The sequence below is a fragment of the Tetrao urogallus genome, assembly GCF_951394365.1.
Source record: "Tetrao urogallus genome assembly, chromosome: 5".
NCBI classification, from domain to species: domain Eukaryota; kingdom Metazoa; phylum Chordata; class Aves; order Galliformes; family Phasianidae; genus Tetrao; species Tetrao urogallus.
The window spans coordinates 58,704,525-58,723,090 of NC_136818.1; the positions used below are offsets into that span (position 1 = coordinate 58,704,525).

Consider the following 18,566-nt stretch of genomic DNA (forward strand, 5'->3'; position numbering starts at 1 on the left):
CCATTTATTTTTGCTGACTGACAAGACTGCTTGGCCAACAGAGGTCTTACAACTGCCCTCTAAAGCTCCCCCTCCCCCTCCCCCAGTCGAACATACAATGTAGTAGTATATTACTCCCAACACATCCTACCCTATTACTCTAGCACAGAATTTTCCTTGGGTCAAAACTGTCTGAACTCTTGCTTTTTCACACCCTACATTAAAGTCGCTCTTAAAACAAACTGCCAGCAATCAACAAAAACTCTTAACTCTCCCTTACTCTTCTGTATTTTTAAGCAGAACAGCAAAGCTAAGGAAACTCAAGCACTGGGCTTCACCCCGTCGTAGTAATGCAACAGGTCAAAGACCTCCAAAGCAAACATAACTGCTCTGTTTCAGACATCACATGAAACAAGGTCACCTAGATAGAACACATTCACCTGCACGTCATCACTACCTGCTCCTATTCCATTTTGTGGGATTTGAGTTACAAGTTTAAGATCTATTCCCCCTTGCCCACAGTCCTTTTTTTCCACCCCCTCAACTACTTACCGTACACAGCTGGAGCACTCCAAGTTTTTTCTCCCATGCTGATTTGCAAACTGCTTTCTTTCTACAATCTTTACTGTAAAGAACTTTAGCATCAACCTCACTGCATGATCTAAATCCACGGACAAGCAACTTAAGTTACTGCCTCCCAACAGGACCAAGTTTTACCCATGCCTCCAATGCACTTCCATTATTTACTATGCTATTCAAAAAAAAGAAGGGAAAAAAAACTGGATAACCTTTAACAAGTAAACCTCAGCAAGATGAAAACAATATAAATCTATGGTTTTTCAGCTCATTCAAGAGACAAAAGAGATAGCAGCAGCAAACCGCCAGCATGGAATTTGCAATTTAAGAGTTATTTAAAGCACATGTCTGCATTTGCTTTTTATCTCAGATCAGGTGTGTGCTTAGAGGCTGAGCTTCCCATGGCCTCTGCTCCCCGAACTGTGATTTGCATCACAAAGGGCTCCTCCAACCCAACCTGCACTGCAGCCAGCCAAACTTAAACTCCACCGAGCTCTGCTGCTTGTGGTCAGCTTCATTTATGGTCTATAAACAGGTCTCAAATTCAAACTTCTGAGTAAAAGAACGTTATACACCATCTGTTAACATCCCTGTCACAGGGTTCATCTCGTATCCCCTAACAACAGGTTACATAGCTCAAATTAATGTTGACTCCACATTTTCACAGAAGCACCAAGTGACTGAACATTAATTTATAATTTTACTATGTTACTTCTTATGCAGGTAACTTATTCTATTATTGAACTCTTACTGCGTATGTGCATTTTTGTTTCTACTTATCCACAAATTTCCATCAGCTTTGAGATCAACGGAAATCATCAGTTTTAAGGGGAGGCTGAGAAGATTACAATGCTTGGCTGTATTAGGAAGTTGTGAACACTGTATTCCTAAGCTTACTTAGGATGTAATTCATAGTTATGTAAGTATTTTGAGTTTACAAGCTGCTGTACATCCTGTTCTTGCTTTACTCCCACAGATGTATGATTTAACTACCTGAGAACCTAGAACCAAATTTCTGCAATTGCTCTGCTAACCATCCATCATCTTTGCATTTCTTGACTCTCTCCTACAAGATTAGAGCTGTAGGTTCAAATGAGTCCCAGATAAGTTCCAGGCCAATGTCTCATGAGTTACAAGTTATTGTAACAAACTACATTTTTAAACATTGGGTCAATTTGCTATCCAAAAAAAATCATCATGTAAATTTAACTGCAGAACAACTGATACTTTTGATTTTATATATACATAAATGCACATATATACATGCACACACATACACACTCCAACATTAAAAGTATGTGTGTACATAAAATATGCATATATATATAATTATATTCAGATAAAAAAAATAGTTTTGTAACTAAAAACAATTAAAAATTCAAGCTTTCTGGATGTCCAGCCTCAGATTTCTAGAGGCTTTTTTGGGGGTTGTTTTCTTCCTTCAGCTAAAGAAAATATATAGTTTCAATTAACATCAAATGGATCTGAGGGTGTGCAGATGTTATATTTGTTAAAAGCTAAGCAGCTAAAAATGGAAACAGATGACGTGAGTAAAGGTCTGAAGATACTGACTTTTGCTTAAGATATCTCTAAAGACATCATAGTTCAAAGAGTCTATTTATCTTACCTAAAATTTAATGGAGGCAGCCTTTTAATAGCCTGCATTAAGAGAAATGCTCCATTTTTCAAAACGATGACTCACTTCTGATTACTTCCGATGCATAGGTGTCCTTTGCAGAGTATCGGGCTGCTCTCCCTAACCTTTGTACACTGGAATGACCTTTTAGTCGTTTTATTTGCGTGATGGGAAGCAGCAATTGCATTTTTGATCCTCCAGGCTTTTGTAGGGCAACTGCTATGCTGCCCACCCATATTACTTCCTCATTTCTGTCTGCCATAGTTATAGAGCCCGTGTTATATACCACATCTGCATTACAAAATGCCTGCTCAGGCTTTTTTTCCCACCATTATCAAAAGTATTTTAAAAATAGTAATCCCCAAAAAGGGAGAACAACCACTTGTGTACTATTAATCAGAGCACGCACTTTTGCCCTCAAAACCAGATTTCTCCCCTGTTATTCTTAGGGTAATATGGTTAGGTTGCAGTTGGACTTGATGATCTTTAAGGTCTTTTCCAACCTGAGCAATTCTAAGAATCATAGAATCAATGACAGAAAACAACCACAGTATTGTAACTAATGAGAACAATAACAGTAACGTGTACTCCAAACACCATCCTCATTCAATGTGTGACCTCCAGATGCTGAGCAACACCCTGAAAGACTGTAAAAGACTTAACACCAAGAGACAAGCAACTGATTTCTGCTTTGGCTTGTGATTAGAGGGAAAAAGAACAAACAAAAAAAAAAAAGAATAGTTAATTTGAGACAATGTTCAGAGAAATAATTACAGCATTCCAGAAAGGTGAGACACAACCCATGTAACAACACAGCACCTCGAGTCCAAGAATTTGAACTACTTAACTCATTTGACTTCATAAAGATAGCAACATGACATAAGACTGTACTCAGAATAAGGAATTCCTCCCACAAAATTAAAGGCTTTCTTTGCAGTCATTCAGTAGTTCATAGCCCTGTATTTTGACACTTCAACCACAATTTCAGACCACTACACATCAACTGTCTGTGGGGTATGAACATTCATTTTCCTTCTGTGGAAGGACATCAAGTACCTATATTAAAGAATAGTAGGTTCTTCAGTGAAATCTTTAATTCTGAAATTATTGTACTATATATAATTAATTAAATGCCAATTAATTAAATAAGGATATTTTCCAAAACCTTCATTCAAGTTTCTTCCTGGCATTTAGCCTGATTACACTCATTTAATCGAATGTAATTTTTGTATTTACACCAACTACAACAGCAGTGAGAATCAGACCTAAGTACTGAGATTTTCTCTACTAACGAGTACTTTAAGGACACGTTAACGTGGTCTACATATAAAACAGTCAAGAAGATTTGAATACCATCTCTCAAACTCATTAGAACAGAAGGGTAGCTGCTGAAATCCAGGACAGGAACACAGATGTACAGGGCCATTACTAGGTAAGAAATCTGAATTATACAGAGAACCAGAAAAGAGGTTGATGCTCATCACTACTTAAAATCAATATAAACAGCTGTGCTTATGCACATCACCCTTCTAAGTGTACAACGCTTAGGCCAAAGTAGATGAGCAAAAGAAGTACAGCCTCAAGTCACATACCCACCAACCAGACTCTAGCCTATGTCTAACACTTCAATTGCTACTGATGGATAGTCAGATCCCTACTGTAAGTTAGAGACTCTCCAAATTAAAGACTCAGTTCTATGAATCATTTCCATGAACCCTGACAGGCAAACAATTGCTTCAGAGAACAACTTCATACAAATTGTCACATTTTAAATTGATAAAGTTTCAATATTATGTCTCTCAGCTTATGTCTTGGATATGAAACACTTGGTCACTCTGTCAGATGGTAAAAGAAACTCCATATAATAATTCCATTTAAAGTCAGTAAAGTCTTTCTTTTTTCCCCCCATGTGTTTCAGAGCCAAAGAATTGAGTCTGAATATACCAAAGTGAGAAAGAACACTTTGGGATGAATGTGATGCCAGTAAAAGGCCTGACTTTCAAAAAAATAAAAGATTTTTGAAAATGGACATCAGACTTCTAGAGTTTGGAAGCCACCTATTTAACATAATAGTCACCACACCACAAAGCCAAACACCTACTTTTGGGCATTATGACCCTCAGGAAGAACTTGCACAGATGATTCACTCATAAGAGAGCATTTCAAAGGGAGGAAAGCCCTGAGCCTTCCACCCCCATCCTTCCCCCTCTACTGCAGCCACATGCAGCACCCACCAGCACAGCTGCTGGCTTCCTGGCTGCACAACATCACAACAGGACATAACAACATAGTTTAGAAAGTCATTCCCAAAATGTACTAAATTGCCCAGAAACCATTTTGTTTACTCTGTTCAATGAAACACTGTTATCTCTCTTACAATAGGCCACACTGTTTACACAAACAAAGTTAGCTCTCATGCATCAGCCAGCCATCTATTTATTTAGCAAGATTGGCTATCACTGTAAATCAACTTCTTTGCAAACAAGAAACACAGCTGCTGCAAAACCTACTTAGAATTCTTTCCCACATCCAATGTTTTGAGCAGGTGAGAAGAATAAAGAAGTAAATCAGCACAGGGCATCAGTGATGCACTACAGCATGGTGCCTGGCTTGTATTTTGCAAGCATTCTTAACGAAAAGAGATCACGCTGTACTTCCTTTGTAATTGTTTATTTGAAATGTGAAGTTGCATAATAAGACAAGCTTACAGTTTCTACTCTGACTAGGTACTATCTAAAGGATATAGAAGATATGAAAGTAAAAATGAGAGAATACGTACCAGAGATTGGTAATTGCATGAGTAACCTCTAAGGAAAAAGTGAAAATGAACATTAAATGCTAAAATGAATAATGCTTATCAGGTCAGTAATAAGTGTTGAAAGAACAGAAGAACTAATCCCTGATGAAACTCAAAAGTTTTATGTACATTCTGTAATAGTGTGGAAGGAGGGCAGCACTTTGTTTTACTTTGTAATCCTTTTTCCTAATATTTTAAATGTGAAAGCCAGAAGGTCAGACTCATAGCAGGCTATCAGAACCCACCGCAGAACAACAAGTGCTCTGAGGAAAGCTCACAATTTCAAGCCCAGCTGTGGGGAGAAAGAATGTGCATATATGCTATGTTATAGACCTGGACGCAGCTGATGCTTTTTACACTGCCTCCTGCAGCAAGCTGTGGAGCACTCTACTTTTCAATCAGGATATGCATGCCAAGAACATGGTGTGTATCTCCTGAATTATTTTTATTTTCATACAAGCAGGCAGTATTAGGTCACACTGTGACTGTGGCAGCAGCACTTTGTTCTGGACCACCTGAATACACATGAACCAAAAAAGTAATTTTGTTTGCTTTTGTTTTAAAGTTCATCGAATCATAGAATCGCTCAGGTTGGAAAAGACCTTGAAGATCATCGAGTTCAATCATGACCTAACCATACTACTCTACCTCTAACAACCCTCCACTAAATCATGTCCCTGAGCACCACATCCAAACAGTTTTTAAACACATCCAGGGATGGTGACTCAACCACCTCCCTGGGCAGCCTATCCCACTGCTTAACAACCCTTTCTGTAAAGAAGTGTTTCCTGATATCCAACCTAAACTTACCCTGGCACAACTTAAGACCATTTCCCCTCATCCTGTCACCTGCCACCAGTGAGATGAGACCAACCCCGCTCTCGCTGTAAGCACCTCTCAGGTACTGGAAGAGAGCAATAAGGTCTCCCTTCAGCCTCCTTTTCCCCATACTAAACAGCCCCAGTTTTTCAGTCTCTCCTCAGAGGGCATATTCTCCAAGCCCTTCACAAGCCTTGCTGTTCCAGCACCTCAACGTCCCTTCTGTACTGAGGTGCCCAAAACTGAACACAGTACTCGAGGTGGGGCCTGCCAGTGCTGAGTACAGGGGCAGGATGACTTCCCTAGTCCTGCTCACCACACCATTCCTGATCCAAGCCAGGATGTCACTGGCCTTCTTGGCCACGTGGGCACACTGCTGGCTCATATTCAGCCGACTGTCCATCAGTACACCAAGGCCCCTTTCCATCAGGCTGCTTTCCAGCCAGTCTGCCCCAAGCCTGTAGGGCTGTCTGAGGTTGTTGCGACCAAAATGCAGACCTGACACTTGGCCCTCACTACAGAAGGTCTCATTAAATCACAGAGGAGCAGAAATGCTCTGAGGCCTCCAGTCCAAAAAGCTTAAATGTTTCAGGTGAACCAGAAAAAAATCCTGATGGCCTTCAAGTTTATTTGAAAGACGGATTACAGAACGTTATGTAAGGCACAAATCTCAGAACTATTCCCCATTGAATTTACTAATATTATCAAATTTTACAAGATCATGAATTTTCATAAAAAGTGACATTTTGAAAAAGCTTCCCTTGTTTTAATCCTCCTTCTTTCTTTTGGTAGGATTAAATGCTGAAATGGCAGACTGTTAAACAAGCAGACCGAAATGCCAACTGTGAGGCATTTAATTCTGTGTATTTACAAATTAACGTTTCACAGTTGCTTCAAAATTTGACATTATTGTTGAGTATCCTCAGGCAACTCATTTCAGAAGGTGCTGAATTTGATTTACATTATTACACGTTTTATATTTATGCGTCACTACTGGAATACCTTTAGTTTCCCATAAGCCTTGATAAAGCAAGTTTAGTTTTATGAAAGACCAAGAAATATCCATTTTGTTTTTATTAAAATGTACCAATCAGCCCACCTAAAGCAATTTCACAAGTTACCACTGTATTCACGTGTAGAAGCCCATAGCTGCCAGAATCACCTCCCACAAACAGCAAAGACTGTGGTCTCTGTGTGTGTATGTAGACACACACAAACTCAGAACATACTGAGCAGATGGCACTGCCCTTACCCTCAGTTACTTCGGTGCTGACCTCTGAAAGTACACAGAAAAGAGCAAGTGGGATTTGAAAAAATGTTATTAAAAAAAAAAAAAAAAGCAGGTAGAACCCCAATCAAAGTACCCTCCCACCCACACTTGCTGCCTTTCAGATGACAGAAGTGTGGACGTTCCTGCAGTGCAACCTGAAGGAGCCTAATACTTTGAAATCAGAATTTAAGATGTGTTCCCTCGTAGCTGTTTAAAATTATCTAGCTTCCTTATTTCACAATCAACAGCAATTATTGTATGCTTCTGAATTTCTATTACAAAAACAAAGCAAAAAAACCCGCAACCCAACAACCCATAGAACAGATACATTTCGTCTTGCAGTTCAGACCCTTCCCTCTATTACTCTACACTGTCACAAACAAAAAAAACCTCCCCCCCCCCCCCCCCCCCCCCCAGTCTGTAAATGCTGGCTAGTAGTTAGATACACACATAAGTACAGTTTTAGCTGTGGAACACCTGTCTAGTAATCCAGTGCTGCTAATGCTGTCTAATGACTATATCCTATCCATAAATAATTTTCCCACAGCAATGCAGTGATTAACGTTAATTCCAGCAGCAACTGTACTAATTAAGGTATTTAAGAATATTTACATGTCACACGGGAATGTGCCAAATCATTTCTCTGAAGTTTTATTGGTATTTCAGACTGATTTGGTAAATAGCTCAGAAGCAAGAAACATCTTTGAATTACAACAGATACTTCAGTAATCGTCCAGATACCTTCACTAACACAGCACTTTATTTTCAGAAGCAATTTTGACATCTGCTAATATTCCATAAATATTGGATCAGACTAAAGTCTCACCAAGTTTATTGCAAAGTATTAAACCTGTCTAATCTTTTATCACTACTACTAATATAATAAAAAGAATGGAAATGCCAATAAGTGCAGAAAGTTAGGAGAATTTTCCTCAGGAACTTTGTAGAATGCTACCTGCCTCATTGGATATATTCTCATGCCTATATGATACTACAAGAAAACAAACATTTAAACCAGAATCTACTGAACTATTTTTCACTTCAACTTAATCTATCATTTCTTCTCCGTAATTTCTGATATTCATTTTAACAACTTCATCTCAATTAATTATTGCAGACATGGTCATTTAAAAGAAGGATTTAATGTAAGAGAGACTTCACACAGTTGCAGTTTCTCAGAAAAGTCAGTTCCAAACCTAAGCATGTTTGCAACAGTTCTAATTCTATTGAAGGAATTGGCAATTCTCTTGCTATCCAGGAAGGTCTCCTAATATTTTTTAACTTAACTTGCATAATTGAACTGATTTTCTAAGGAAAAGAGACCCCCATGATTGTATTAAACATGATAAATAAAAGTTGCATAGCAAACTGGCTTTGCCCAGTGCTAGCTTTTAGTTTCAGTATTCAACCATAATCAGGATCTTTAGAACCAGGATCCTAAAAGTTAGTTTACCTCTTCAGTGACATAAAATTCCAGGTGATTGAGCACAGTGAGTTCCCCACACTGACAGTGCAGCTACAGATCCAGCAGCTCACCAAGGAGCCACTGCTTTCAGCAGGCAGTGATGAGACCGCAGAGGACACAGCTACTCAAACTTCCTTACATCTCAAGTCATAGTTCTTCAGGATGGAAAACTCAGAAACCTGCCATTTCATTTCAGGTGCTCAAACAGAACGTGAGCCCAAGTACTTTTCTGCAGTTTTAAAGGTGTCTTTCTACCCACCACCAGTTTAGTTCTACTGCCATCTGCTGTCACAAACACACCAATGCCACAATGCCTGCTAACAAGAGGCCAAAAACACGTTTTGAAATTGCTCTGGCACAGATGCTAACATGCAGCAAATGAGCTCAGGGAGCTAACACAGCTAATTCACAGCCAAACAGCCCTCACAGTGCCAGGAGCTAGTATAAATGGAGATAACTCTAGGAACTACCACTATTCTCTGTGGTGTTGGCTGCCAACCAGGCTCTTAAATCTTCAAAACTTAAAACCTCAGCAGTTTCTCTGCCTGCGTGCCAACTACTGGCTTCCTCCCTGCTTGTGCCTTCCCTGCCCACCTCCTGCATGCTGTGCTCAGAAAGGTGCTTGTGATGAATGCTCAAGGTGGCTAAAGGAGCTAGAGTGAACCTCTGGGCAACCACTCCTATTTTTCAGTTGACTGAAAATATAGCAGCTAAGACAATGGGAAGCAATTGTCTTTCTGATGCTCAGTCACATACGCTTCTAGGGATAACAGTATAAGTAAGCTGAGAACAAGTTTCACAGCTGTTGTCACAGAGTTTTAAAAGCAACACAAAATGGAATTTGATCACAGAGATTGAAGAGATATTCCAGATTCTGGCTGCTCCAGCAAGAAAACAGTCTGAACTTCAGAACTGCAGTCAAATATAATGCACAGAGCTTAAGAGAGCTGAACTCAGACAGTAGAAGGCAAAATGCATAACACTCATTTTCATTCCAGTGATTTCTTTTTATGAAGCCAGTTGTTAAGATGAAGTCTTTGTAAAGCTTCTGTTGTTTTCAGTAGGCACAATACTTACTCTGCTCAGGCTAAGTTCAATTTGATAACTACCACAATATCACTGATGTGAAATGTTCAGGCTCTCATATATTGCACCTCTTGTTTTGAAGATGAGAGGCAACGTTATTCCTCCCACATATGCAAAAGAAATGTATTCTGTGGGTTGTGTGCTGCTAAATTAATGTTATCGAGCATGATAGTAAAAGATTAACTCACAATACCACTAATACTACTATGTTCTATATTTGCACAGTTTTAAAAGTATTTTTCTTTAGCGCACATGGTAGGGTTCATATACTCTAGAAAAAGTTAGAAATACATAGCAATTTGCTCCACATTTTGTCAAAATGTAGGCAAAAGCAGGAAATTGGTGATGAATTACCCTTTGAGCACGTCTTCAGTATTCATGTCAGAAAGGAATACACTACTGCACAGTGAAAGACAGGTGAACCTCTAAACATCGCCTCACCCAAAGGCAACAGGTCTACAAATGCACATTTTAAACTGTTTGCTCTAATGCAGATAACAGGTGAAAATGTGCTTGAAACCTGATTTGCATAAATTAATTATCAAGCACAATTGCGATAACTGAGCATGATGCTATCCATACATGTCAAATTGACAGTCAAAAAACTATGGATTAAAAAGAAAACGTTATGTTTTCAGTGTTTTCTTCCTGCCAAATCACCCATTTGACTGCCCAGAAGGCTCACTGCCTAAACAACGTAAGACCATAAGACAAACTGCAACATACAAAGATTATATCCATTTTACCGTTTTAATAGAACTCCTTGATTTTTCTTCCCAAACACTACTGCTCAGCTCCATTGTGCAATGAACATTTGTTTCCTTTTCATAGGATCCAAATATAAATAACCTGAAACAGAAAAGCCTGTAGTAAGAATTGTAACACTATTACATAGCCCAGATATCATGCTAAAGTTACTGTTCTTCCCTTATCCATCCCCTGTGCACTGTTTTCAGCGTGCACAAACACAAGCCCACAGAAGCAATTCACAAAAGGCAAGGCACTGCCACCCTCTAGTGGAAGAATTCTATATGTGCCATAAATCATTTCAAAATTTTAGCTAGGATTTCTGTTTGTTTTATTAAATGTTCAGTTGGAAGATGAGTACTTTCCTAGACAGTAACAACTTATAGATAAAGATAGCAACTTGAGTCCTAAACTTACAGCATACAACAGCTTTTCTTGGTTTGGAAGAGCGTTACTGTAGTATTAAAGTCGCTGCTTATTTGTGCCTATTTAGCTGAATTAGGATCCTCTCCTATCTGCAATTCTTTTGATACACTCATAACAAGCAGAAGTGGTTCTTTATGCATCATATGCTATTCCATAGGGCTACCAAGCCTTTCAGTTGGATACCAGTACTACAAAATGGGGAAAGAAACAAACAATGGCTTTTAGGATTCGTAAGTGCACTTAACTTATACACAGTTTTATCACACAGTAGCTGGAATTGGATAAATATTTTGGAATAAAAACCTCAAACATATTATATTCTTTCAAGAGAGCTGTTTTTCTGTATAGTTTGATAGTTTCTAAGCATTCAGGCAAAGTATCTTATTTGTGATTGAGATACTTTTGTGTTTTATACAACTCTTTAGATGACGGAGATGAAAACTGTCAGAAAACCACACCAGTTCTCTGTTTGTGCTCTTAAATAATGTTTCTAGGTTAAGTAGTCATGATCAAAAAGTGCACAGACTTCCAGATGTGGAAATGTGATAATATTTTTATAATTAAGTAAAATAATTGAAAGCAAACGTAACCAACAACTAGAATTGGTGAAATTAAACTAGTCCCAAGGTAAAGCATCTCTCTGTCTACAGTAGCTCTCTAACCTGTGTTGCAGCAAAGGGAATTAAGTATTCTTTTTGAGCGTCTCTCTACAAAGTATTTTTTTAACTGCTTGCATGTGAATAAGTGAATGTGTGGGCAAAATAGTTGAGGATCCTAGGTGTTGCTCAACTTTCACACTTGCACTGGGCTTTTACCCAGCACACCTAGTGTACAAAGCATCAGGTGTTTGTGGCTCAGTGTTAGTGTGAGCTCAGTGTGGCTCAGTCCCTGCATCCTTAATGCCAACCTTGGATGTGAAGTTGCACACTTGCCCATTCTTTATTGAAACACTGCAGATGAAAAGAGCAGATGTCAGCCTTATTTCTGGATTGGCCCTCAGCACTTGTTTATCTAAACACCACTGGATCAATTACAGTAAAAAGAAATTTTTTCTCAAACCAAACTGATTAGGTATTATGTCTCGACAGGACTAAGTTCGTTCAAGGTTACTTAAACTGACCAAATCCCATCTTTTTTGCTTATTTTTAAGCCATCCCCTGCAACCCTCTGTGGCTGCTCTGCTCTGCTTTTAGCAGCTGCTTTTAAGTAACGCACTTTTTCTTCTGTGCCTACACCACAGCGAGTCTCTCATTGCTACCAGCCACTCAAGTTTTTCCACAGTTGGTCACTGCCTGCACGCATTTCATCTTCTGGTCTCCAAACTTCAGAGGAGACAGGCAGAGGACAGAGGTGACATTAGGCTGCCAACACACCACTTGAAGAAACGTGTCACATGCAAGCAAAAATACTTCCTTAATTTCTAATGAGCAGTACTGTCCACGGATGCTTCACGCTGGAGTTTGGAATCCAGTTTCCATATTCAGGAAGACAAAGGGGAAATTTTAATTGCTGTGACAGTAAGGAAATTTTTGTTTGAATAACATCTCTACTAGCATGCAAACAGAGGTACTGTGTTCTTTAATGCAACGACAAAAAAAGATAAACGCTGTGCCACAGCACACCCAAAACTACAGCATAGTGAACTGAGATCTATACCTCACAGACTAAGATTTGTAAATCTGTCTGAAAGGGCTTAAGAAAGATATTCTGATACAAATTTTGTAGCTTTCTTTAGTTATAATGAATCAATAAGGAAATGTGATTAAATTGCCACTTAATATAAATGTTAATTTTAATAGCTCACATTATGGCATAGTTTTGTTAGAGTTGATGGATTTTTAGACTTCCTCCACAGATTATCAAAAAAAAAAAAAAAAAAAGAAATAAAAACTTATATGGGACATGTTGCTTTGTCCTTCCCTTTCCCTAAAATACTGTAATCGTTGGTCTGATTTGTTTCCACTTTCATAGAATGATCTTTACTGTCAGAATGTAAAAGGTTTTTACCTGCTGATAATGTTTTCGCAATGAATGAGTTCTGAGAGTTAATGGGAATGAATGTACTGCAACCATGAAAACACATTTTCAGCAGATTGGGCAAAGACTGTATTTCTCATTTATGCCAAAGGAGGCCATTCTTCCCTTAATTCTGCATTAAGATGCAGAAAAAAAAAAACCATTAAAACGACAACTGCACTTTTCTAATTTCAAGTATTTGGTTCTGTGAAGAAAAAATAAAATTAAGCAAGCCATGTCTAATACAGGAAGTGTGCAAATTGTGCCATCGCAATAGTGTCACCACTGTTGTTCAAGATTTAACTGTTAAACATGAGAACAGAAACTGACCGCTGCTCCTCCATGCAATGATTGACATAAAGCTTCTGTCATTCATCTTTGTCACAGTTACAATATGGAGAAAAAATGTAAAAGCCTTCTGAGGCATTGAGCAAAAGAATGGAAAAAATAATACAGAAGTTACAGAGATCTACTGGAAGTGAGAAGACTGTCAAGACCAAAAACTGTCAGGTAACAGTTGGTTAAACTGTTCCAAACAGAACAGTTTCGAAGTTCTCATTAGCAAACAATGACTGGGCTTCTATGAGCTCATTCATATAGAATCTATAGTATAGGCTCCTTGGGGCACTCTGCCTGTGATAGAAGGTGCTCTTGAAGATTCAGTGACCTCAAAGCACCTTTACCTGAAGAACTGAGGTCAGGGAAAAGCAAACACTGGTCAGTAGCAAGACACAATGCTCACTTTAAGTCGCATGGCAAAAATCCCAAAAAATGTGCAAAGGTCCCAATGGCAGACGGGGGAATAAACCCTCTGTGTGCTTGCATACAGTGCTGCTTGGCAAAAGAACTCTTCCCAACAGTCCCAGACAACTTTCACACACAGTGATTACGAAAAAGGGAAATTCTGACTGTTACTTCTATGCGCATTTTGTATTTCTTCCTTCCAAAATCTTTTACATGCCTTTCAGCTCACAAATATCTTCAGCTACAAAGTAAGGAAAAGATATGCTTCCAGAGGCATTCTACAGACCACAGCTGTAGAAGTTTAATTTCAAAAAAGGATGGGCACTTGGAAGATCTGAGGAATTACTGCAGGACCAAAAGACAGACATCTAGATTGAGATGTGTCTGCTCAAGCGTGCGTCTAGAAATTCCAAGCAGCATAAAAGAGTCAGATTAAATCAGACCTGAAGCTTAAAAGGCCTGACAAGCCAGCAACTGCATCCTCTCTCTGCCATCTGATAAGCATCTGTGACAGCTGAAAATACTGAAAGGTCAGATGATGATGTCAAACTGAGCAATCTGGCTTCTAGAAGGTAACGGAAAGAAAGAAAACATTGCTGATATGCTGGCAATGTTACACAGCATTTCATATTCAGGAAAGACAAAGTACTCAACAGTGACTTTCCAAAGTCAAAACAACTGCACAGAGCTCAAAAGTAGTCATTTTGGGTCCTATTAGAATAAAAACGAGCACACTACTGGACTGAAATTAGAGACTGTCTGTGAAGAGATTGAGTTTCCTTACTCTGTGTGGGTGAAGAGGAACGGTTCTTAACAGCCAAGGAATGTACAAAATCATTTGGAATTACTGGCTTGCTCATAGAGAACATATCACAAAGCTTGGAATTCAGGTAAGCAGAAATTCTTTCCAAAAAAGTGTTAAAGATTCACTGCTGTGCCCCACACAGTCCTTCAAAGTATAACACTTTCTAGAAATAAGCTTGTTTTGAATGGTAAGTAGCACTGATAAGACATTATTACAGCAAATACAGTTCCAACATAGTTATACAAGGCTACAGGAAAAAAAGGCATGCTAAATGGAACTCACATAGTAATATAACTAATGAAGAGTTAAAAATAACATCAGCATAAACCAGTATTTAGTTCATAAGGAGCAGAATGGCACAAGGATAGATCAAAGCCTAAGCACTACTAAGATAAGATCTAACACAAACCAGGAACTAAGAGGTCTGACAAAAACAAACAAAACAAGAAGCCTGCACACTTGGTCCAGTTTTAAAGAGAACAGTTTTCTCTTCAGTAAAGAAAGAAAATAGATTTTGTTCGTTTCCATTATTTTGTTCAAGACAAAGGCAGTAAGTTATGCCTCATGAAAGTTATTTGGATCAAAGTAAAACCGAATGAAACAATTATTCCCATGTACTTACAGCATAGTACAATAGGATAATTACAACATTTATACTGTCCTGAAAGAGATTCATAATTCGGTGTGCCAAACTAGAAGAAAACAGGAGCCTCTAACTAGACTAAATTCATAAGAAATAGAAATCCATTTGTATGCACACAATGTAGAAGCGCCTCAAACTTGCAGCAACTTCCATTTGTTCATTTTTTTTATTTTCAAAATATATTTCTAAACTGGAGTTCAATCATTACACCAAAGATGCCACTTCTTGAATCAGCACAGCTATAATTCCTATGATTCAGAAGCATACATATTTGCTTAATAAAGATAAGCAAAAGCCCACAATAGATACCTTGTACATTCAATTAATGTGACTTTTAGTCGACCTTCTGTCAGTGGCAAATCCTGTATGCAGAGGTCTCGATCTTCATACTCATCAGGTGACGACACTTGAAATGGGAAGAAAGGCTTGTACCTGAAAAATGCAGAAGAGAATTCAAATTACATAAACCAGATCAACACACATCTTATGAAGTGGTAACGGGATCGAAGAGAATCTCTAATACTCCACAAGAGAAAAACTGCTGTTCCTGCATATTTATTGCTCAAAAGGAATAAAAAATTAATAAAAAGTTCTGAATGCACAGGACTAGGGAACATGTAAACAACCTTCACTGCAACGTGTAATCTGAGTTACATTTACTAGCACTGACAATTCTGAGAACAAGGCAAATCCCACAGAACACGGTCAGGACTGCAAATGTTACCATACAAGAGTCCTTTTTGCACAAAATGCCTTAGCAGGTCTTTATTTTAAGTTCATCAATAGCAAAAACCATCACTGCTTTCAAATGTGGAAAAAATACTGAGATACTAAGCCCTAAATGGTTTCAGTATTGATGTGATAAGTGAAGAATCCTAAAGCAGCAACACAGTTTAGTTACGCAGATCAGCGCTTCTTTTATTCTGTGAAAAGCATGTAACTTCTTTTCTTCCCATCTCCTGGAACTACAAGGAAAACACAGGAAACGTCTGGTTTTTTTTTCCTTGAGCCTTATTTCCCTCATCACTGCACGCGACTCTCACGAAAAGCAGTACACGTTCAAAACGCTCAGGGTTTTACAAGCTCACCACACAGCTTGCCCTATCTGAGCAGCGTATGCCCATTTCTGAGCACAGCCTTCCCGTCTCACTTGCCCCTGCTCCAGCGTGGGACACGGTCAGCATCCAAGGGCAGGCAGCAAGGGCCTGTCCTTGGAAACATAAAATATTATGGAATCTGCAGCAGTATTTACATGAAGCATTTGAGAAAGCACTTCTAGGGAATTTCTTCTTTCCATTTTGACTTAGTGCTATTTCCTACCACTTTCTACTGCTTGGTTTTCCATTCTATCACTGACACAGCCTTCCAGTATTTCTGCACAGCTGACTTGCAAATAGTGTAGGAACATCGCTGCCTGCAGGATGTATCTGCCATTTCATAAGAAAGAAGTCTTTCACAAACACTGTTTGCTTAACCATCAGAAGCATCTGCTTGTCACATTCAGAGATCACAATATGTTCAGGAAACAGTCACACGGATCTGAAGTGGAGTCTCAGAAATTCAAATAAATCATGAAGTGCCCTTTGACTGTCGACACTCTTCAGGAGGGAGCCCAGCACTGGTTCAAGACACTTCAGTTCTGTACCAGCACCAGCCTCGGAGAGAGCCACGAGAAAGACATTTCTTTTGTTCTCCTCGTGAATAAGTCCATCTTAACGCTGCCGTTTGTTTTTATAAATCCAATTCAATTTCTAGCTTTAATTTCATTCCAAGTTTCTCTCTCATTAGCTTCTCCAAAAAGAAGGCAGCTTTGAAGTTGGACAATTCAAAACACTCTGATTTTAAAACTTTATACAATTATTTTGTGTGAAAAATATGAAGCAGTAAGATCACAGTGGCCATAGTTTAGATTTGAGTACCATAACCTACCAGCCCCAAATACTCCATATGTGTGTTCGATTTGGTTTGATATGCTACTTATAACCTTACCTTGAAGTTCTAGAATTATTAAACAAATAGTAATAACTACAAAAAAGGGAAAAATGCCACCGCCATTCCCACCCTACAAACTGGGAGAAGCATTGCTGCTGTGCCACCTCAGACACAAGTTGAACCCCAGCACAACCCTGCCAAGGAACTCTTGCTCCTGGTACGAGCAGCAGCATCCTCTCCCTTTTAAGAATGATTTTTCCCCTTGGAAACAGATTCTGGTCAGATTTTGTTCAGAAAAGAAGGATCTGTTGGACAACTATGCTGCAAAAATAATGCCGTGTTCTGAGTGAGTCATTACTTGTACATTTCCGATTTTTCAGCACAATAAGAACTTAATTTCCACAAGCACAGGCAAGAGTGCAAGGAATAAAAAAACAACAACAAAATCCACCTTCTCCATTAGTCCAGCAGCTATCTATGAACTGCTCCAAGAGGTCTTCCAAAAATAGCCTAATAGCTTTCCTTGGGAACTCCAGACCAATGACCAGCACCAGGTCCTCAGCAAGCTGCAGGGGGGAGGGAGGAAAAACAGAGGGTCCAGTATGTTCCAATCACTTTCCTTATCTTCTGGTATCGATAAGACCTTCCCCTTACACATATCAGACTGCAGGATATTGAAGGGGGAAAAAAAAAAGTTTGTAACTAAATAAATTTAGTCACAATATTGAGAAAATAGCAAGAATGCAATAAGCAAAATAATCCAATCAAACATTCGGTCAAGATGTAGTCTCTAAAGTAGTAGCTTCAGAACACAGTGTTAAATACAACATACACTGTAATCTTTTGCAACACAGGATGAGGAAATAATTCCCAGAACAAGTCTTTCTTTCACTAGAAGAAGAAAATATTAACTAAAATTTTTATTTCTGTTATATATATACACACATTTTTTAAATTAATGCACTAGTGAATTAAAAAGAGGACAAAATCTGAAATGTCAATGCAGTTACCTATAGTGACATGCAAAACACTTAGAAGTATATGTTAGACTTTGGGTGTGTAGCACATAAATAAATTTCCTATAATATTGACAGAAAAAGCCCTCAATAAAATTTCTAAGTTACAGCAAGAGTTTACGTTCACGTTCTTACCAATAAAATTCATTTGCAAAATCCTCAGCAAGAAACCCTAAATACATCACTTATATCCACTGGCATGTGAGCAGCATGCGACCCACACTTGTGCCCTAACAGCTATCCCACGATCTCCCAGCTTTTCCCCCATGGTAGGGAAAGCCTAAAAGTCGTGCTACCTTCTAAGGCACCATCGCCTGCAGCCACAGCACTGCTGCTCCCAGGGTCAGAGCAGCACAGAACAGGCAGCATCTCACTTCCCTGCCTAGAACAACCCCGCTGCCTGACAAAATAAATGTAAAGTTTTATGAAACAAGCATTTCCAACAGGGACAACAAAGCACACTTCTAGTATGAAAGTAAAGCTATTTTTCTGTATATTGAAGTATCAAAGCTTTTAGCTCTTAATGACAGTAACAATTCAGGGAAGCTGTTTTGGTGAGCTGCTCTCCGGAATTCAAAGCTTTTACTCTGGAAATCCTGAATGAGAAAA

At 38.8% G+C, this 18,566-nt stretch overlaps 1 protein-coding gene across 1 annotated transcript in view; it reads right to left on the reverse strand.

Moving 5' to 3' along the window:
• PDZD8 (PDZ domain containing 8) overlaps positions 1 to 18,566 on the reverse strand; it is a gene marked incomplete at both ends in the record, with an annotated part of 48,866 nt that overhangs the window by 16,175 nt on the left and 14,125 nt on the right. The window contains 2 exons of the mRNA XM_079535810.1: positions 10,375 to 10,477; positions 15,319 to 15,441. Coding sequence (XP_079391936.1) covers positions 10,375 to 10,477; positions 15,319 to 15,441 — 226 coding nt within the window. The remainder of the gene's footprint in view (positions 1 to 10,374; positions 10,478 to 15,318; positions 15,442 to 18,566) is intronic.